General features: G+C 42.6%; 3 protein-coding genes across 8 annotated transcripts; 1 reads left to right on the top strand and 2 right to left on the bottom strand.

The window, feature by feature from the left end:
- Positions 1-38: 38 nt before the first annotated feature.
- On the bottom strand, positions 39-6,891 carry si:ch211-207i20.2 (uncharacterized protein LOC568537 homolog). 3 transcript variants are annotated; one of them, XM_067487673.1, is made up of 6 exons: positions 6,812-6,891; positions 4,597-4,879; positions 3,866-4,025; positions 3,240-3,298; positions 3,056-3,152; positions 39-2,714 (listed from the first exon to the last, which is right to left on the bottom strand). In XM_067487673.1, the coding sequence occupies exons 2-6, from the start codon at positions 4,801-4,803 to the stop codon at positions 1,690-1,692; spliced, it is 1,548 nt and encodes a 515-aa protein (XP_067343774.1). In that variant the 5' UTR covers positions 4,804-4,879; positions 6,812-6,891; the 3' UTR covers positions 39-1,689. The 3 variants fall into 3 exon arrangements, with proteins under 3 accessions (XP_067343774.1, XP_067343772.1, XP_067343773.1); XM_067487671.1 differs by lacking the exon at positions 6,812-6,891 and adding an exon at positions 5,717-5,816; XM_067487672.1 differs by lacking the exon at positions 6,812-6,891 and adding an exon at positions 5,490-5,696.
- Positions 6,892-8,627: 1,736 nt separating this feature from the next.
- Positions 8,628-17,358, bottom strand: nudt13 (nudix (nucleoside diphosphate linked moiety X)-type motif 13). Of its 3 annotated transcripts, none has more exons than XM_067487642.1 (9): positions 17,279-17,358; positions 16,435-16,547; positions 16,217-16,359; positions 15,880-15,987; positions 15,660-15,766; positions 15,376-15,513; positions 15,180-15,291; positions 14,949-15,103; positions 8,628-9,370 (listed from the first exon to the last, which is right to left on the bottom strand). In XM_067487642.1, the coding sequence occupies exons 2-9, from the start codon at positions 16,515-16,517 to the stop codon at positions 9,179-9,181; spliced, it is 1,038 nt and encodes a 345-aa protein (XP_067343743.1). In that variant the 5' UTR covers positions 16,518-16,547; positions 17,279-17,358; the 3' UTR covers positions 8,628-9,178. The 3 variants fall into 3 exon arrangements, with proteins under 3 accessions (XP_067343743.1, XP_067343746.1, XP_067343744.1); XM_067487645.1 differs by having other exon boundaries at positions 15,376-15,501; XM_067487643.1 differs by lacking the exon at positions 17,279-17,358 and adding an exon at positions 17,096-17,234.
- rpp30 (ribonuclease P/MRP 30 subunit) lies at positions 17,124-21,969 on the top strand. Of its 2 annotated transcripts, XM_067487646.1 has the most exons (13): positions 17,124-17,235; positions 17,560-17,692; positions 18,150-18,208; positions 18,539-18,595; positions 18,685-18,750; positions 19,059-19,130; positions 19,442-19,531; positions 19,857-19,973; positions 20,047-20,076; positions 20,151-20,188; positions 20,380-20,459; positions 21,223-21,303; positions 21,597-21,969. In XM_067487646.1, exons 2-13 carry the CDS (start codon positions 17,611-17,613, stop codon positions 21,635-21,637), a joined length of 813 nt encoding a protein of 270 aa, XP_067343747.1. In that variant the 5' UTR covers positions 17,124-17,235; positions 17,560-17,610; the 3' UTR covers positions 21,638-21,969. The 2 variants fall into 2 exon arrangements, with proteins under 2 accessions (XP_067343747.1, XP_067343748.1); XM_067487647.1 differs by lacking the exon at positions 17,124-17,235 and having other exon boundaries at positions 17,307-17,692; positions 21,198-21,303.
- The last annotated feature ends 25 nt before the right edge of the window (positions 21,970-21,994 follow it).

The following is a 21,994-nucleotide window of genomic DNA, read 5'->3' as shown; positions in this document are numbered from 1 at the left end:
AAAAGGAAAGAAGTTAAGAAAAAAACTAATTACTCACAGATCACATTAACATGTGGACCACAAAAACGTTTTCGATGTTTGTACACCTACAATGTGTCAGGTTTGTTTTGATGTTATATGTGATTTGTGTGAAGTTATTGAAGCTTCTGTCCTGCCACTTTAAATTGTATAAGTACTAAACAAATTTACAAATATTTTAAATATATTGTTTTCCTGTATGTAGTATAAACACATTTACACAATTTACAATTTATTTATTTTTTGTTGCTTTTGAACTTTAATATAGCCCTTTCTACTCAGATGTATTTTCCTCTTTAAAGACTGAAAAAACAAACAAACAAACAAAAGAAAAACATTTTTAACATTTGTAATAAAATGAAAATCTGTTTGGATACATGTGGGAAAAATGTTTTGTGAACTGCACTGAAAGAGTATAAAGTACTGGTTATCTGCTATTTATAAAGAATGAACGTTTCCCTTCTAAAAAAAAATTAAATTCAGATTTGAAATCAGAAGAAAAATAATGTTAGTATTTTTTAACTTTGTTCTGTAGCTTAATTATGGCAGAAAATATTCGCTGGACAGGTTTACTGAATCAATACAGTTTTTGTACATTTTTGTTTGTAAGACTTAAAACAAAATGTTGGTTGAATTTTTTTTTCCACTGTACAAATTGTTGACAGAAATTTTTACTCTTTAAGTAAAAACAACTGGTTGGGGCAGACAGATGCCGATTCTTGTACAGATGTTTGTCGATCTTATTTATTTTTTAAACTGATGAAAAATATCATCTATAAAATTATAAAAATGTATTTACACATTCAAAAGCAATTTTTGCAACATCATTATAACTTAAAGACTTTCACCACTTAGAATGCAGTATTTAAGGGTTCGTAAAAAGGCCAAACACTGTATAACACAACTACAACTCCCAGAAACCACTGCAGTAACAACAATCGATACAGAGAGTTTAGAAATTTAAACAATTGTACAATTTTTTGTTTTATCAATTCAACGGCTTTCAGCTTGTCCCTTCAGGTGTCGCTACACCTGCATGACTTTTTATGCATGACTTTTTATGCTAGATGCCCTTCCTGCGAAACCTCACTTTTTTTTTTTTAAATCCAGCTTTGGGGCAGGTGGCCCTTGGTGGCTGGGAAGGGGGCAAACCTGGCAGGTTCGGATTCGAACCCAAAGCCTTCTGTATCCCAACCCAATTCTCTACCGTTACTCAGTAGAGAAGTGCCATCACTTAAGTTTCTGTTTCTTACCTGAAACACACGCCCCGCCCATTGCAATACTTATCTGCTCTGATTGGTTAAAGCCTGTTCAACTTCTTGTCCAACACCAACCACCTCTTTCAACAATTTAAATAAAATAAAATGAATTTTATCTCAAACAAAACAATAAACATTCAAGTTTTACCATGTTCTCTTCGAATGTTCCAAACTTTGGAAACATGTGCTGTCTACATGAAAACACAAATCCCAATAAAAAAAACGTTTTTTTTCTAAACCCTTTCGAAAAGAATGTAGAGGTTTTCCCAGAATGTATCAAACTCCATCGAGAATAAAATGTACAGTTTGGGCTGTTTGTAACCAAACTAAATTTAAAAAACAAAACACAACTAATCTCTGCCCCAAACATTTGGTATAGTAGACAAAATCCTTCCCTGCGATGACGTTACATTCATGCGTAGCCGCACTTGTGCAGCTTGAGGTTGCGTTGGTCCGAGTATCTCTTACCACACTTGTCACAAATGTACTGCTTGCCGCCGGCGTGCACGTGTCTCTTGTGTGTCCTCAGGTGGCTGCCCTGGCTAAAGGTCTTGCCACAGATGTCACAGCTATACGGCTTCTCTCCAGTGTGGATGCGCATGTGCAGCTTCAGGCTGTTGGCGTTGTTGAACTTCTTTTCGCAGGATTCGCAGTGGAACGGCTTCTCTTTGGAGTGCGTGCGGCCGTGTGAGATCAGGCTGCTCTGCTGGCTGAATGTCTTGCCGCACTCTGGGCAGCTGAACGGCCGCTCGCCCGTGTGGATCCTGCGGTGGATTTTCAGGTTCACCGACTGGCGGAAGCTCTTCCCGCAGATGTCACAGCCAAATGGCCGCACGCCACTGTGGATCCTCTGGTGGTTCTTCAGGTTGACGACGTGGCGAAAAGTTTTGGGGCACTGTTCGCACTTGAAGGGTTTCTGGCCAGTGTGGATGAGTTGGTGGGTTTTGAGCGTAATGGCGCGAGTGAAGCCTTTTCCACAAACGTTGCAGACAAACAGCTTTTTGCCAGTGTGCGTGTGCGCGTGGCGGTGCAGGTTCTGCAGCAGGTTGAAGCGGCGTCCGCACACCTCGCAACCGTATGGCTTCTCTCCAGTGTGGATGATGGAGTGCGTCTTAAGCTGCGCCTGTTTGGAGAAACATTTCCCACACTGCGGACACTCATATGGACGCTCGCCCGTGTGAGTGCGCATGTGGCTCTGCATGCTCTGCCGCTGGCGAAAAGCCCGACCACACTCGCTGCAGGAAAATGGCTTCTCCCCCGTGTGGATACGATAGTGAGACTTCAAGTTGCTCTGAGATGTGAAGGACTTTCCGCACGCTGTGCACATGAAGTATTTCCAGGTGACGCTCTGTAGGATGAATTCAGGAGAGCCGGGGACTTTGGGTGGCTGCTGCGGGGGCTCAGGAGGAACCACCTGCGCTGCTTCGACTTGAGCTCCTGCAGACAAAATCATAATATGGTGACTGTAAGCCCCCTTTCAGGCCTTTTTCCAAACCCTTAAATACTGCATTCTAAGTGGTGAAAGACTTTAAGTTATAATGATGTTGCAAAAATTGCTTTTGAATGTGTAAATACGTTTTTATAATCAAACCCTTAGCAGCGTCAGAGGTCAGAAAAAACAGGGTCATGGTTATTCTGTTTTGATTTGTAAAACTTCCTTTGAAAACATTTTATTTAAAAAGTTTATAGTAAGTTAGTTTAATGTTTTTTTTTTTGCACATGAGCATGCAAATAACATGCAACATGTTTGTGTGGATATTCAGAGACATGATACTCACTCTCAGCTATGGCTCCCAGGTCAATGTTTCCATGTTCGTCTTTAACAGTGACTGCTAGCACAAAGGGAGTTTCCACTCCTTCCTCATCAGCTTTTTTCTGCAGTGACACAACGTCCAGATGTAACAGAGGGGTGTGTGAACACAACAAAGACAAACAGGTGAGTCAGCAGGTGAGGAGTCTTACCTGAGCAGGCCTGTCTGTTTTGGAGTTCGAGAGTCGGACTCCATACGAGTGTTCGAGCTCTGTGATGAACAAACTATCGTTAGTGTGATGTACCACAAGCTAAATGGCTAACTGATCATTAAGAATCTGAAATTTATTGTAAGCCTATTTGTTATTTGTTAAAGAAGGGGTAGTGCATTGGTTTGGGATGCAGAATGAAGTGGGTTCGAATCCCCAGCAACCAACTACCACTTGGTGCCGGTCCCAACCCCGGACAAAATGAATAAGTAAAAATGGAGGGTTGCAGCAGAAACACAAGCCTGAAGGGGCAAGCTAAAAGCCCTTGATTTTATTTGTTATATGTACAACGTTGAGGGCTTTACATATTTCAAGGCTTCATCAAATGTTTAACTGAAACAACTGGAATCAGTTTTATCAGATGGCTATGTTAGCACATACAAGGAATTTCACTCTAGTTTCTAGTGGCTGTCATTGCACCGTACTTACACACAGTAACAATACCAAGTAAAATTCACATTGACACATTTTATGAACAAAAAGGTGGCTATTTTTTTAATTAAATGTTGTACAAGTATGTTTACAATAATTTTTAAAAAGTAATCATTTCTTGACCTCGGTGTACATACCAACTTGTGCGGTGTTGAGAATGTTGAGGACACTGATCTGCGGTCTCTTGCCTCCCCTCCCTGAATCCAGCCCCACCAGCAGTTTGGCTTCATCCACAATATTCATGATCTTCCCCAGAGCTTCGTTCCCCAGAGTCTCCATGATGGAAGCAAACAGCAACTGAGGTCAAAGGTCACAAAAACTTAAATCAACAAAACCACAGCCAGCTTCTCTTACTTCTCTTCTACATTTACATACTTGTATATAAGCAGTGCAATGTCCTTCATAAATACAAGACAGTGACCTTAACATTATAAACTGAGTCTCCAGTTTCCTAACTGCTGTTCAGTTAATTCTTTTCCAGTTTATTAACCTCTAATCAAACTCTCTGGTTTTAATTATAAGGTTGGTGGTTAAATATGTTTTCCCAGGAGGCTCTTGGAAATTAAAAGGGATAACCAGCTCTAATTGTGATGTCAGAGAATTATCAATTATAACAGATTAAGTTGAATTAAATGAGTCAAAACTGAAGCTGCAGTGAACATTACTGTACATCGGATGTTCTAAACATGAACATTACCCGTTTATTATTATTATTTATTTAAATCTACTTAAAGATTTTAGTGACACTGAACTAAAACTTTATACGGGTTTTATACAACACCCAGATTTGTACATTTCTTACCAGATAACCAATAACACGGTGAACAAAAAACTAAACAAACAAGTTCTCCAGCAGCCAATTTCTCACCATCTTCTCACGGCTCCCGTCCTTTATTCTGGCCGGCAGAGGCGGCTCCTCTCCTCCACAGCTGTCGGGGCTGCTGGTCCGGACTTCCAAGTCGAGACGAAAGGACGAGCTGTCCTCTACCAGCTTCTTGAGCTCCGCCACAGCGGCGTGAACCAGAGACTCCATGACGGCGGCCAGCTGAGTGTGCAGGCCGACGTGGGAGCTCATCCTGCCGCTAACCGCTGCCGCCGGCCCCGTGACAACCACGGCAAAAAGCTAATGCTCACGCCCTAAGCCTCCTGCCCTGCGGAGACCATGAGCAGAAGATTAAGATAACAAAACTCTACGTTTAGTGGGAAGCAATCAGACACAAGTTTGCTAAAAACTAACTAGTGAAGACGAAAACAGAGGAAGTGCTCTTATTTCTGATCCGGGTCGAACAGGAAACGGTTTCCAGTCCCCACGGCGCTCGTACTTAGTTCTTCCTCGCTATTTGGCGAATGACAGGCCCAGTTTAAAGGTGCATTTCCGCCTTTTGTTTTTAACGGTAATTTTATTATAGATATTACAGTACATAATTTATTTGACTCGTGGAAATTATATTAAGCTCCAGTTTATTTATTTACCTGGAGGAAAATTGGTAAAAGTAAAATTACATAAATATACTTAGTTAAGTAAAGCTGCATCTTATGCAGAATCATCATTCTGTTTTATCATTATGACTGATGTTTTATCAGTTATAAAACATCAGTGATGTTTTATACGTTCTTAGCAGAATTTTTGTTGCTAGATTTGGATCCTCCAAAACCTCATGTTTATTACGGGTTTTCAGCCCCAAAACCTAATGTATGAGTGCAGTGAGATTATTTTAAATCATACTGTCTTAAAGAGAGGGAAAAAGAGAATTCATTTACACTGAAAACACATTCTTCATGAGTTAACTTTGCCTGTAGTTTTTCCCACTATTGCTGGATCAACTTCCCCTTCCATTGTTCTGCCAAATCTTAATCCACAGACTGGGACCGGGTCAGCAATTATCCACTCCAGAGATCGTTGCTTGACAAAACACTGAATATTGCTTGAACGTTTCACAATTGAGCTGATAACAAAGTAATTCCACAGAAAATGTTGAGATGATTACCAGTAATTCCACAGAACACGGCAAGAAACCATATACCTCCACAGCTACACACTCAACTTTCCACTACTTCCTTGTTGCTCTCGCCTAGTTGCTCTAAAACTGCTCAAAAGGAAACATCGTTTCCTTGACAACTGTATAGGCAAACTTCAAAGGCAGTCGTGTGACGTAATTGATGCCGTCATCGCTGCGCTTCTTAATTTACTTTTTTAAACTTTTTTAAACCAGTAAACAGTGAAAACGGATATGGTTTCTAACAATGTGACTTTATAGCCACCTCCAAAATAAAAAAACCGGTATAGGCACAGGAGAATAAAATGGGATGTAAATTAACTGTATGATGAAAAACTGATAAATAAATAAGGGATCGATATGTGTTTAGGTCGAGGTGCGTTCAATATCTCAATTGATGAACACAAGTTTGGTTTCTTCATTCGACATGTTTAAAGCGGATATGTTTTCTAGTGATATCTAATTACAGATTTTAAAGCGTTATTGACAAATCTTAAAGACAAAATTATGTCGCGACTACATGACGCACTTTTCGAGGTCTGTGGATGATATGCAAACAGTGGTACAGACGAAAAACACAGAAAATAATGATTTCAGGTGAGAAACTAGAACGAGCGAAGCCCGCAGGGTTAGGGTTAGCCTTAACACCTCTCCACAAAAAATAAGATAAATTATGGAGCATATTTTTATTGAAAGACTATAACGGTAATCTGTTGCATTTTTTGAAAATCAATTAACAGTCTCTGACTCGAAATCAGTTGTTAATCAGTAACTAAAATCATCTACACACTTTTATCACAGAAGCCTGTTCATTTACAATAAGCGTAATATACAAACTGAATGCAGGTTACAGATGCTATGCTGCTGCTGCTGATTCAAATACTTAGTTTCATTTAAAAGTATTCTTAGAAGAACGCCTCAGAATGTATTGACACGATAGAAAAATGACATTTGGCACACATCCACAACGCTCAGAACAGCAGTGACGTGAAATTAATGGTGAAAACCGACATTAAATTAATTAAATCTCTGTATACTGCCTGGTGTCAAAGAATACACAGAAAAAACAAACATCCTACCACCTACCAACAGTTTGTTTCCAGCAGACGTTTTAATAAGTGACCTGCTGTAAACACTTTTCTTCACTTCTCTGTCTTCTTGGTTTCCTTTGCAGCTGCAGGTTTGTTGTTGCAGTATTTTTCCTCCAAGCTGTCGAGCAGAGAACTGAATCCGGTTTCAGGAGATGCGCAGAAAACATCACGTCATGTTTAGCACTAATAACTGTAACAAGATTAGTACCAATGATTGCAGAAATTTAAAAAATTGTGAAAGATCTATATATATTCTTAATCACATTTTAAATAATGTAATTATTAGTTAATAGTTTCTGTTTTATTATAGTTTATAATTCTTTAAATGTAAATTTTACACATTTTATTGGTTTAGAATTAGGTAGCATCCTAGTGTCTCAATGGGGAAACATCTGCAGGAGTCCCCAGGACCAAATAATAATAATAATGGTAATGCAACAACAATAATAATAGAAACAACTTAATGATTTAAAATTAAAAAATGTAAAAATCTCTTTTGTATATATAAAGTTTCAGACCGTCAAACTACCGCCCTCTTCCAGACCAGCACGGTCAGTGGCGGCCTAAACACACACCGATGTTTCAATGTCCTGTCATGAGTGATTCCCGATCAGTTCTGTGTATCGATGTGTTTAATCACTTTGCGTTTGCATGACGTCTTCTTACTCTCATTAGTGAACGCTTGCAGGTTGTTCAAAAATGCTCTGCATCACTCGGCACCGGGTACACTTTCCCTAGAGTCTGAAAAAAACAACAGTCATTAAACTACACACAGCTGCCGCCTTGATGCTTTTATCAGATAAACATATTTTCTTCTTCCGGTTGATATCTTCTTTTATCAATTTTAATCTGTCCAATCTCATGCCTGCAGGATCTACAGTATCTGACCTGGAACTTGGCAGGGTCCAGTGCGTCATCTGGGGCTCGGTCAGGATGAATCTTCAAGGAGTTTTTGTAGTACCCTTTCCTGTTCTCGGCCTCGGAGGCTGCTCACTTAGGACATGAAACAGATCTGAGGGTCCAAACAGGTTCTGACAGTTCTCCAGCAGACCCACAGTTCTTGAGATGACAGTGTCGGAGCTTACAACTGAAGCAAGTAAAAGCATCTTGAATATAAATTAGGTTTTGCAAAGCCAAACCCCTTAATTAACAAATTGAGAAGAAATTAACTAATCAATTTATTTCCCCTTAATTAAGGGAACACACGGTTGTTGACATAATCATCAAATTAAAGTTACATTTAAAATAAGTGTTTTTCTTAATTGAAAAAATCTAGTTTGGGAGTCGTTAATAAATTAGAAGCACGTACCCAGAAACGAAAAGATTTACCGTTAGCTGCTCCGATAACAAGAACCTTCTGTGGGTTTCATACATCCTTGAAACATTTCTTGTATACATAAGCTAATCACTGCATGTGCTGAATGAATAATAATTAATCAGACAATTAAATCATTTTTCCTATTTCATTTTCAAGAAAGTAAAACGCTAAATTCCCTCAATTCTGGGGTCCGTTTCTTGGCGGAGCCAATTCTTTACTTTTAAATTTACGTACACATTAACATTTAAACATTCTTAAATTAAAGATAAATAGACTAGGCCAAATTAACGTTAACACCCTAAGGATGAGTCTGAGTTATTAAATCTTTATCTAACGCACTTTTATTTTCAATTTTAAGCGACTAAAATTGAGTCACTCTGATGAAATTATAAGTAAATGTTTACAAAACACAACATAATTTATATTGAAAGCACAAAAAGATGTTTCCCTGATTCTTCATGTAAATGTTATCTGCTAATATTACAGTAAAAACGGAGGTAGATCTTGTTTTTAATGGGATTAAAATACTTATTACTACAATCAGAGCAGTAAAAATGCCCTTATAGTGGTTCCATTCAGCAGATATTAGTGATACAAATTAAAGGTTAAAGAAAAGGCAATAAAAATTTAAAACCAAAATCAAACAGACTTTTTGGAGGTAGTGAAACATCATAGATCTGATCTCTGGTCAGTTCTTTTATGGTGATAGATTAAATCAGTTATACAGAGAAACAGATGCAGTAAAAAGAAATTTCCATCATGTTTTTCAGCAGGTGGAGTTACCCTGAAACTGTGGGTCGCTGATTGAAACAACAGGCAACATGTTTTCATTTTTTTCTCTTTGCAAATGCAGCATTACACATTTTTTAGGCTTAATCTCATTTAATTGTGAATACAAGTCTGTAGGTAGATGTTTCACCAAGTTATGGCTGTGAGGAAGACAAGGAGTTTTTGATTAAACTCTTGTTTGTGGCTGGACTCATGAAGAGGTGATTCATGGTCTCACGACTCTGGTTTCTGTATGTTAGAAACATTAACAGCTCCTCAGAGTCCGGATGTTAGTTTCTGCTGCTCCATCCACTCCGTGATGAGTCGGTGGGCAATGGCTTGTTTTGGTGGCAGCCAGAGAATGGGGGGGTCACCTCTCCGGGGAGGAGTCTTCACCTTTAGGGCCGAGTTGATTTCCTCCGAACTGAACCAGCGAGCATCCTCCAGCTCTGCATGGTCCACTTGTAACTGTACAGGAAACAGCAGGTCACATGACAACGTCTAGCTGTTCACTAGTACCGTACGGCCCAATGCTGGATCCTCAAATTTTTATAAATCAACAGTTTGTCACAGGTTCTGGTTTCCAGAAACCCCTTACTTTGTCTCTTACTCACAGAATTTTGTTGAAAGGTCAAAACAGAACACTTTAAAAACAAAAAAGAACTACTTACAATGCATCCACAAAGTATTCCCAACACTTAACTTTTTCCACATTTTGTGATGTTACAGCCTTATTCCAAAATTGATCAAATTCATTATTTTCCTTAAAGATCTACAAACAATACCCATAATGACAACGTCTTTGTTTGAAATCTATGGAAATTTATTCAAAATGAAAAATGAACCAAATCACCTATTTTTGGGTAGTTTCTCCTGTTCCTATTTGCAGTACCTCTCAAGCTCTATCAAGTTGGATGGGGAGCGTCAGTACAAAGCCATTTTCAGATTTCTCCAGAGATGTTCCACCGGGTTCAAGTCTGGGCTCTGGCTGCACCACTCAAGGACATTCACAGAGTTGTCCTGTAACCACTCCTTTGTTATCTTGGCTGTTTGCCTAGGGTTGTAGTGTGTTGAAATATGAACTGTTGCCTCAGTCTGAGGTCCAAATCATGTCCAATCTGCTGAATTTCCCACAGGTGGACTCCAATCAAGTTGTAGAAACATCTCAAGGATGATCAGTGGAAATGCACCAGAACCAGGATGTGCTTATGAGTGTCTCCATGAATACTTATGTACATATGTTTTTTTTCATTTTTTATTTTTAATACATTTGCAAACAAACTTATTTCATGTTGTCATTATTGGGTATTGTTTGTAGAATTTTCAGGGAAATAATGAATTTGATCTATTTTCCAATATACTTTAACAATACAATGTGGAAAAAATTAAGTTTTTGGAATTATTTCTGAATGCACTGTATGCTTTACCTTAATTTACACATGGATCTTTAGTATTTGTAACCCCTTATCTATTTAAGGTGTGCTTTAAGTGAATAGCTCACAGATCGATGGTTACGTATTGTAACCCCAGATTCTATGACTATGTTGCTTGCCATCTGGCTGTAGCATCTGGCACAGCTGTGAATTCACCAGCAGTGGGAGAGCAGAAAGGGGGGGTGAGGGTGCCCAGCACTCGATGAGCCCACTGAGGGCCTGGGGACCGAGATAGAGAGACAAGACAAACTAACCGACACCAGAGTGTGCACTCTGGGATGCGGAAAGCACCGAACTGGAGAGTGAGGGGCGTGAAAATTCTTGAAGATAAAACCGGACGAAAGAGCAGGTGGAGGACCATGATGCCGCCAGGCAGATGTCTTCCACTGACACCCCTCTGAGCAGTGCCACAGAGGAAGCTATTCCCCTAGTGGAGTGTGCACAGATGCCCTCTGGTGGCTGGGCCCCAGAGGATTTGTATGCTTGAAAAATGGCTTCACACAGCCAGTGGGACAGGCGCTGAGCGGAAAGAGGAAGCCCGGCAGAGCCTTCCCTGTAGTGCACAAAAAGGCTCTCGGACCGGCGTAGTAGGACAAAGCACGCACTGGCCACAGCAGATGAGAGGAGGCATGCTCCTCAGAAGTGTGAGGAGGTGTGCAGGAACCTTCCAAGGTTCTGACTCTCGACCTAAAAGAACTAGTAATGCACTTGGGCATGAAAGCAGGATTAGGTCAGAGAACAGCCAGACTGAGATTCCCAGGAATTGAGAGACACTCCAGGTAGACTGAAAGGGCAGAGAGGTCATGACTCACTCTCTTCATGGAGGTGAGAGTCAAGAGAAGCGCCGTCTTCCATGACAGGACCCTGAGGGGAACCTGGTCAAGTGGCTCAAACGGGGAAGCCGGCAAGGCACGGAGGACCAGAGAAAGATCCCAAGAAGGGGCCAGGGGGCGCAAAAGAGCCTGCTGCCACCTCACACCCCTTAAGAAACGTTTCAGCAGGGGGTGACTGAAAACAGAGCTGTCTGCGAATCCCTCATGACATGAGGAGATCGCAGCGGCATAGGTCTTCACAGTGCTGAGGGATAAGCCTCTGTCCACGAGGCTCTGAAGAAAACACAGAACCCGAGGAAGAGGGCATGAAAGGGCAAAAACGCCCCTCTCCGAGCACCAGCGCTGAAAAGATGACCACTTTGCTACATAGGAGGAAGTGGTGGATGCCGCCCTCGCACCCTGAATGGTGGCCACCATGCGGGGTGAAAACCCCTGGTTGGCTAGGCGCTCCCTCTTAGGCGCTGGAGCAGAACTGGGGGGCTGCGGATCATCCCGTTGGGCCGTTGGACCCACCCGGTTGATATAGGAAGCCGTCGTCGTATTTTGGCCGTGTGAACAAGGACGTGGCAATCCGAGAGCACTGGAGTAAAGTGCTGAAGAATGTTCCACACAGAGAGCAGCTCCAGCGAATTTATGTGGAGAGACATGCCCTCTGGCCAGGGAGTCCCCACTGACTGAGAGAGGCATGTCCCTCCCATCCCATCAGCGAAGCATCTGTGAACACTGAGACGTGTGTAGAGGGGCGGCTGAGGGGAACCTCGTCTAAGATGACGCGAGGTTCCCTCCAATAAGCTAGATCTGGACCTACTGATGGGGGAATCATGACCAAACGTCTGCGATGAGGTACAGGATCAATCTGCAGGCGAGACACCCAGTGCTGCAGTTGTCTCATGTGTAGGAGGCAGAGGGGAACCACCGAGTGAGCCGCAGCCATCATGCCCAGTAGCCGCATGACTGAGTGAGCTGTGACAACGCGACGGGGAGTCAATCGGTGGAGCATGGTGAGCAGCATCTCTCTCCTCTCCTGGGAGAGGCGTGCCCGCATAATCGGCACATCCAGCTATACGGCCAGAAAGATAATTGACTGAGCCGGGGCGGTGAGCTTTTTCGCCAATTTATTGTGGATCCCAGACACGATAAATGAGTCACCAAATCCACCATCTACAGGAGAGCTTGCTCCCGGGATGGACCGAGGAGAAGGAGATCATCTAAGTAGAACAGCACTCTCATGCCGGTGGCGTGCAGCGGAGCCAGTGCTGTCTCCAGACATTTGGAGAATGTACGTGGGGCGAGAGAACAGCCGAACGGTAGGCAGTTGTATTGGTACCGTACGCCCAGGAAGGAGAAATGCAGAAACTTCCTGTGTTGCATGGCGATAGAAATGTAAAAAAAAAAAGCGTCCTTTAGGTCCACCAAGGACAGCCAGTCTCCCGGGCGCATGCTCCGGAGAACCGAGGCTGTCGTTAACATGTGGGGCAGCTGTAGCTCAGTTTGTAAAGGCAGTTGTCCATGGACCACAGGGTCAGTGGTTCAATCCCCCGCTCCTGGCCAGCAAGACACTGAACCCCAAGTTGCTCCTGGTGGGTCAGGTGAGCACCTTGCATGGCAGCTACCGCCATCGCTATTTACCATTTACCTTAGCGGGGGACCACCATTAACTGATTCAGAAGAGAGAGATCCAGAATTGGTCACATCTCCCCAGACTTCTTGAGGACCAGGAAGTAGCGAGAGTAAAAACCCTGGTTTTACTCTACCGGCGGGACCATGCTGATGGCCCGTTTTCCCAGGAGATTAGACAGCTCTGACGCAACAGCTGTCGTCTGGGCTGGGGATGAAAGCCGGTTTTCCAGAATCAGAATCTCCTCTGCTTCCGGGGAGGCTTCCGGGGAGGCTCCACTGGAGGGCGAGACCATGAACAAGTCAACTTGTGAGGCTTGGCAAGTCAGTGATGTGATGCTGCCGCTTGGAGGGCAGGTGGAGGAGGTGGAGGAGCGGGCCGCCGCTGATGAAGCGGGGCACCGTTGCTTAGGAGAAAAGTCACGGCGGTCACACCAGTGACCGGCGGAGCGGGATGGAGGGCTGGAAGGCTGGAGGGCTGATGGGTCCCTCCAGCATATCCTTCCTGACGGCCTCTGGGATGGAGGAAAAATGAAGCCAGGCGTTCCTAGCGATCATAGTTTGCCATTCCGAGATGCTCGCCGAAGCGATCGGGGCACACATGGCGACGATGGCGCTGGAAAACTTGCTGACCTCTTCGGCGTATTTGGTGGGAAGAGCATCAGGTAGCAGAGCCAGGTCGGAGACTGCGTAAGCTAAAACGAAGATGTTATTAGCTGCCGCCGCCGACTGAGACACGCACTGATGTGAGCGGTCAGCGAGGCGGGCCTTCAAGGCATCTTTAGGAGAGGGTGGAGCAGGGCGTCAGCCGGCACTGAGGTTACACTTGACTCCGAAGAGAGCGGCAAGTCTCAGGTCCAGGGTTGGGACTGGCGGAAAGCCATCGTCAGTGAGACCCTTCACCTTAGTGATAGGAGCGAAGGTGGAAACTGGAACTTTTAGTGCTACATCTTTATAAACTTGACTTTATTCTGTAAAGTGCCCTGAGATGACATTGTTGTGAATTGGCGCTATATAAATAAAGTTGAATTGAATTGAATTGAATTGCCGGCTCGTTGGCAGATCCCTGGATGTAGGCAGCTATTTAGGGAATAGCGGCCAGGTAGAGATAGGTTGGGATGCTCACCCGGGGTTATAGCGGCCAAAAGTGGCTTCTTGGGGTGGCGACGTGGCATCCTCCGGCACAGAAAGATCACTGCGGGCGCTGGCTATCTTAATGATGTCTGGAAGCTCTTGCAGTAGCTGGACCATGGCGTAGATGATTCAGAGCTATAGCGTAGAGAGTAGCTTGGAGGACGCTGCTCCAGCCCCGCAGGTGGGAGAGGGGGGAGCAGAAGGGGGAGCCTAAGGGTGAGCCGTGAGATACGGAGGCGGAGTCGTACGACCCTGGCTCCTGTAGATGTTGCTCAGTAAGCGGGCAGCCAGGAGGCTCAATATCAAGGACATCATTCAGAAGCCAATACTGCTCTGGGGCTTCAGAGAAAAAAATCAGCACGGGAGCATAGGGTGTCCTCAGGAAGAAGCCTACAGAACATGCAGGAAGCCAGCTCGGCGATAGCGAGGCCCACGTGTTCCACCCCCAAGCAGCCAAGGCAGCGAGGGTGAAGGTCATCGGGTTCGATGTAGCCAATGTGACAAGAGCCGCAGATCCCGACGCCGCCCTTTTTTGGTTTTGCTCCCGCCGTCACCGCCGGAGGTGCTGCCGCTGCGTCGAGGGGACATATTTGCTCTTTAGAAAGAAGTGCCACAGTCGCCGCTCTCTTAGTCTGATTGCGAATGTAATTGAGTGCACCATGAGAGCAATAAAGTAGCAACTTTTTGCCGCCGGGTGTGGACTATACTGCTTCAGTTGACACGAGCGCACAGGGATTGGTTCATTATGCTACAGCCAGAGGGCAAGCAACAGAAGAATTAGAAGCTTTAATTTCTCAATTAATTAGGAAATAATTATAAAGGCTTTTTATTAACAGGTAGAATTTAAGTAGAAAGCCCACAAGATATTCCCCCTAATTTGATGAAGGTAACATTAACATTACACAGGTTAGGATCAGGTTCAAGTTTGAATATGGATAAGTGCTGTCATAGTTAAGGTTCAGGTTGGAGGATTACATCAGTGCAGGTCCACAAAAAGACAGAGGCACAAACAGGTGTTTTGGAGCTCACCTGAGTGTGGGCGGGGCTAACGGTAGCATGGCAGCCAAGCATGAAGGAGCTGTGAGGGAAAGGCCAGTGCTGAGAGGAGCTGTAGGAGACACTCTGGACCTCCAGACCCACCTCCTCTGCCACCTCTCTGCACAGAGCTTCCTCCAGAGACTCACCTGGAAGAAACACACTGGTAGCTTAGACAGGTACACACACATTAATCCAGGTAAGTGAGCAACAGCTGAGTCTGACCCATGTCACAGAAGCCAGCCAGAGCGCTGTACATCCCACGAGGGAAAGAAGACTGACGGACCAACAAACAACGCTTTCCATCAGAGACCAGCACAATTACCACCGGAGACATCTGCAGGGGGGAACAGGAGAAACTAGTCAAGGACCAGTGATAAACCAGTTAGGAACCCGTCAACCCAGCTCCCACCAGTCTTACCTTGGGATAGTAGACAATGCCATTGCTGCTGCAAACTCTCTGACTTCCTGCCTGGTTACGTTGGGTCAGCTGACCCGTGGCACTGCAAAACCTGCTGGTTTGATGCCAGCGCAGAAGAGCCTGACCCTGTGAATACACCTGATTAGAATCATGATTAGGATCAGGCAGACAGACAGACAGCTCTTTAATGATATGGGTGAACTGACCCTTTAGGAGTTCTTGTTCTTTAAAGAACCCCACAGCAGAGGGCCAGGACCCCTCAGAGTCCAGCTATAGTTCCATACCTTGACCAGCAGAGGTACCTCTTCTCCTGTCAACAGAAACAAAGACTTCCCCAGGTCCATGAAGTTTCCTGTACACTCCTCTTCTACTGTGGCCTGGTCCAATTCTCCTGCAACACCAGAACACAGAGAACATCAGACCAGAACCCACAGTCAGAGAAAGCTTGTGCCTTCAAGAACTGACCACATCAAGTTCACAGTGTCAGTGAAGTTGTGTTTTTACCAACATCCAGACAGAACAGAGCCTGGTTCTGCTCAGAACAGCCAAGCAGAACTGACTCCTTCATTAGGGATCTGTCTGAACCCAGTCGCTCTAAGACTGACTGCAGATCTGGAACACAAAACATCCACAGTGTTAGAACAGAAAGCAAATCTGTATCCAAGATTTTATGAGCTGTTCTCACAGATTTTCTAACTTCAGTGTTTTGGATCTGTGGTTCCAATCCTGAGAGTCTGTACTTCTATAATTAGAGGTTCTTGTTCTGTGTTTTTTAAAAAAAATCCTCTTCATGTGTTTCTGATTCTGTGGTTTGACGATGATTAGTTCAGATTTTCTGTACCTGAGCTAATAAGTGCTGCAGGTCTAAGGGTTCCTGTCTTTGTTCTTTGCAGCAGTGGATGCAGATGGTGGAACAGGAAAATGTGACCATTCTCCAGAGCTGCAAGACATGCTTCATCGTCCTCCTTCAGCCAGTTCACATACCTGAGAGAGCCAGTAAAATTGAATTAACCGTATCAATCAATCTCATCAATCAATCAATTGTCTGAGTTAGTGAACCTCGTTCTGGAGACAAAGCCTGAGCAACAGCAGGACGGCAGATGCTTTGTGGTAGAGAGGATGATCTTTAGACTTCTCAACATGGCAGCCACTTTGAACTGGACTAAATAGTTCTGAAGTGGTTAAAAAAAACAGAAAAGTTTGATTTTACAAAAATTGAGAAACCTTCAGCCTATCTTAGCATAAAGACTGTAGGCAGAGGAAAATTGTTAGATTAGCTGTAGCTATCGAGACAGATATTTGACCAGATTCTAGACAGATGTGGATATATCTGATCCCCAGAGGATGAACTCTTTACAGTTAACCACTCTGTGATCTTTCCTTTCCTCAACCAAGAATATGTTGTTTATACCCGCAGAGAAATCTGTGCCAACCCTCGATTAAGTAACTGTCACTTGACACACTGTTTGTTCACCTTAACCCTGGACACTAATTCTAACATAAAATGACACATTTATCTGATTCCAGAGAATCTCCTGGTAATTTCTGCAAATATTTAATCACTCCAACTGCTCTTATTGGGACAGAAACAATCAAAACAAAAAGTGAGACTTTACGTACAGAGCTGACGGAATATTACAGTGTAAAACAACAATCAACTTGTGACAATCATTTCACCCCAACCCGAGTTCAGCTAAACCACATGTGACCTGCCATTTACCAGTAAAAACTCTCGATTTCGGTCTTTTCTCAGTTTTAAAAAGGAAGGGAGGTCATTCAAAGTGAGCAGCTTTTGAATGAAGTTCTGCGAAAAACGACCCAATAAACAAGATTCTCAGAGGGACCGAAAGAAAAGCTACGGTGAGATTTGTATTAAATAACTGTTATATTACTGCATATTCACCGTGCTTATGTTTATCCTTTATCTTCCTCTTCTTCTGTTGGTTTGCAGCAGACGTTACTCTGCCCCCTGCGGCAAAACCCTTACAAAACACGCGAGGTTAATACAGTCAGTAAAGACGTTCAGTTCTGAATTCCATTCATAAAGTTAATGATTTTCTCAAACTAACGGACAAGATTTTTGTAAAGTGTTTATAATCACTTTAAAGTGACCAGAAAAAATATTGCTACAGTTAACTAGCTTTAGCAATATTTTTTTTAAGGATGCACTACAATTCCCTGCAGGCCGTTCGGCTGCACATGTGTGGCGGGGAGCTGTTGACGTAAGGTAGAACTATGTCGGTCTTTATGGATTTAAACCTGAGTTTCTCGGAGGATCGGAGCCAACTGCAGAGTCTGGTGGAGATGGCAGCTCATTGTGAGTCTCCTCCGTTCATATTTCACGTTAAAACCTGTGTTTTATAGCTTGACTTTGGTGCTAGCCCTGACGCTAACTCAGTTAGCACCAGTACCAGAACTGTCCAGGAAAACCAGATCCATGAGTTGTATGAGTTTGTAACACTCTGTGGGGAGATCGGAAAGCTGGTGGCACGCTATGCACAAACCTATTTTGGTTAAATGACAGACTAACGTGTGACAAAGTTTAATTGAGTTATTGTTAAAAATGAAGTCCTCATAGTTAATAAGGTTGATGTCTATACGTTGATTGATGCATGTATGATCTTTGTTTTCCACCTGATAAACAACACACTGATTCTAGACCACATTCAATATTTTAGAATAAATGTTTTCGAAAAAATTATACAAATGGGTGAAATTTGGGATATTTTAATGTAAACACATAACTGATGCATTGTATTGTATTCTTCCCATAGTGGGTTTCTCCACAGTCGCCATCAACTATGTGTTTGAACCCACAGCCAAAAAGAAACAGGTGAGTGTCTTTACCTGCTGCACTGCCTTTAGGTGTGTGGTCACATTCAGGGAAACGCATACCAGAATGGCTCAGATAGTTTTACTATGAGAAACAAGCTCTTTAATTTTGCATTTTGTTGTCACATTTTTAAATGAATCATCGTTGTAAATGTTTCTCAAAACAGGATTTTCTCAATGAGAATTTTTAAATATTTCTTTAATAAATGTAAATTATTTCAAAGTTTTAGAGACATGGATGTGTTGAACTACAAATTTAGATTTCACAGGCGATCTGATGTTAAACAACAGAGTTTTATGTTTAAAATCTGTGCTGGTTTCCTGTTTGCAGGAGATCCCAGTCCCAAAGCCAATCAATGAGCTGATGGATCAGCTGCCCATTGTTCAGGTATGATGAGGAATATGTTGATGATGATGATGATGATGTTGATGATGATGATGACTGTACTGCCAGTTTAACACCTATGTCTGTGTCAGGGTCGTTCTCGTCCAATCAGAGTGCTAAACAGACTGACTGTGGTGATGTCAGATTCCAGCCACTTCGTGAGTTTTTTTTATTGTATTTTAGTTTCCACAAGCTGATTTTGAGAATAAACGTTTCTTAAATAATTTATCACCAGATTGTTTTCTCCAGTTCATTGTTGAATGTGCAAATGTTCAGATTTTTGCGGGTTTTGAAGACCTAATCCAGGATCCAGGTTTCTGTGGTGCTTGATCAACAGGCTATAATCAAAGACCACAGCACAGAGAAATCCTGCAAAGTTCGGTGTGACTCTGAAAACGGGCATGAAGTCATGAAGCTGCTTCAGTTAAAGCTGACTACTTGTTCATTACATCACTTCCTATTTCAGAGGCCGAATGCTGCAGAGTATCGGAGATTTGACCTGCTTGCTGTGCATCCAACCACAGAGAAACTTTTCCACGTAAGATTCACAGAAATACCACAGCTTTAAAGTAACATTACATTTACTCAAGCACTGTTTCTGTATTGCAGTATTTAAGTTTGCACTTCTTCATACTAGTACTCCTCAGATGCAGGTAGTTTTTTTTTTTTAATGTCACAATTAAAGTACTGTTAAGTTTCAGCTCCGCCTGTTGCAACATCTAAGTTCTGACTACATCTGAATGCACCACCATTATCATGTACTTTATCATTACATCACACTGACATCGTTTTTCAGTGCAGAAAGTATTTTCACTTTAATTTATACACTGTGTGTTTTTGTGTTTTCAGTCAGCCTGTATGTTGTATGACGTCGATATCATCTGTGTCTCAGTCACAGAGAAACTTCCCTTTTTCTTCAAGAGAGCACCTGTCAATGGGGTGAGGTTTCTGTGTATTATTACTGTAATTGTTAGACTAGTAGTAGCAGCAGTAGTTGCCATGGTAGAAGTAGTAGTATTTGTCTTGGGTTTGTAAAACAAAACCTCTGACTTTGCTCTGGTTTGTTCATACGACTCAGTCACCAAACAGCCAGTCATGCATAAATCAGCTGCACCTGAGGTTTGATCAGTAAAAAAGTCTCACACAGAATGTGACGGTTGATGTGAAACTGATGTAACAATCGGTCGTCATTCTAGAGGAACTGTTAATGTAATCGGCAGCAATCGTGTTGTCACACTTAACAATAGCTTTTGTGTCTGTCCAGGCAGGGGAGCGCGGCGTGGTGTTTGAGCTCTGCTATTCTGCAGCCATCAGAGACTCCACCCTGAGACGCTACACCATCGCCAATGCCCTCACTCTGATGGAGAGCTGCAGAGGCAAGGTAGGTCCAGACATCACTGTGATGTCATTGTGACCTCATGGCATTGACCTCACTGACTGTCTGTGTGTTTCAGAACGTGATCGTGTCCAGTGCAGCTGAGAAGGTCAGTGATTGGCCTATTGGTAATATTGATCAGTACTGATCATGTCTTAATATAAGCAACCATTTTGTCTTCAGGCTCTGGAGCTCAGGGGTCCGTACGATGCCACCAACTTGTATCCTGCTGCTGAGTACTGACAGTACTTCATGTTATGTCCTTTGTAGTACTTTAATATGTAATACTTAAGAAATGTAGTTTGATTTGCAGTGTGTCTAATGTGGTTCTACACTCTGTATCAGCTGTAATGTGAGTAGGTGTAGTAGTACTGTGTGTGTACTATGTTTTTCTCCTGATGTGGTTCCTCAGAGGTTTGTTGTTCGGTCTGTCAGATGCTGATGCTAAAGAAGCTGTTTCCTCCACTTGTCGGTCAGTTCTACTACATGCAGGTATGTACTTCTACTGTAACACTAAATACTACTACTGTTATAGCTACCACAACACTGCTAAAACAATGGAGCTCTGTGTCGTTGGACATAGTGAATGTTTTTTTGTTTTTTTTTAATAACCAACAAGGTTTATTGCAGTTGAAAGTTCAGAAGTCAGTGAACCTCTCATGGCCCAAATATGCTGTTTACCAAAGTGTAAATGTAGAAGTCATAGTTTGTGTATGTCCAGAGAATTTAAAAGTTTAGTGACAAGAGGGCAGACTTGGGTCCAATCATCCCTGACTGCTAATGGAATTTCCTTCTCCTAAACATCTTTTTCCAATTTTCCACAACAAACTGAAGCCATACACACACGCAGTTATTGTTGAGGTCTTGGCAGAGAAGATGGCAGCGATTTACACCGATCTGCCACAACATCGGTTAGCACTGGTTAGCACCTTCCAAAATTTTACTCAAGTAGTACTAAGCAGATAAAGTACATTTTAGATGTACAAAAGTAAATTTTCTCCACAAGAAAACGGTGTACTTTATACAATACTTATTATAAATGAGTGTACATTGTTTTACAATAGAGGTCACTGTTGGTAAAGGTGGAGCTGATTTTAACCGCTTTGTCCTGACAGGTGGTTAACCCACAATGATACATACGCATGTATTACCTAATAACATTTCATATTTAAGCCATTTATTCTCAGGACGTTTTTTTCCTAACATTTTCTATGGCTGTGTGATGTAAAGCTACCCCCCCACCTCTGTCCGTCAGAAACCAGGAAAACGGCCAGTGGCATCATCTACACCATGAAGAGCTGCAGCCAACAGGAGGAGACACCTGAATCTGAACCCTGTAGGTACAGTCAGGAACCAGTCAACGTGCCACAAAGTTCCACTGTGGATGTTTTGACTGTGTAGCCTGTAACAGGAAAAAAAATCTGCCAATATTTAAAGATTTGGGTGACTTTTTTTTTTTCCTTTTTCACCATAATGTTTTAGTGTTAAACTCTTTTCAGATCATTACATTAAACTCAAAGCTGTAGAAACTTTATAGATGAATGAGAAAATGAATTGAATGGACAGACTCCATAGTGAAAAGAATTATTCACTGTGCCCACACATATCTGAAGGTTATTTATTTAACAGGTGAAGCTCCTGCAGCCAAGAGACCTCACCTGGCTGAGTGAAAGCTAAAGGCGATGGGACTTGGACACATTTCTCTTCTTGTTTTATTTCTAACAGCAGCAACAGAAACGTTTGTCTTTAAACAGATGTGGCCATGAACTGGTTTGGTGATTTATTTTTCGTGGGTGAAGGGTAACAGTTTGAACTAGTTCAGAATCTTAAGATTTATTTATTATTTTTTTAATACTGAGAAATTCTGTGGAAGATCTGGATGTAGTTACATTTGACAGGAAAGGACATTTACTCCAAGTACTCCACAGAACAATTCTATCTTTTTCACTTGTAGTTTCTTTTCTTTGTTGAACCATTAAAATTAACTATCTGAAGCACTGACCATCTACTGATTAATGATTGATTGC

Source organism: Channa argus, chromosome 20, assembly GCF_033026475.1.
Source record: "Channa argus isolate prfri chromosome 20, Channa argus male v1.0, whole genome shotgun sequence".
NCBI classification, from domain to species: domain Eukaryota; kingdom Metazoa; phylum Chordata; class Actinopteri; order Anabantiformes; family Channidae; genus Channa; species Channa argus.
The sequence above is the reverse complement of the archived record's forward strand: the minus strand, read 5'-3'. Positions and strand labels throughout refer to the sequence as shown.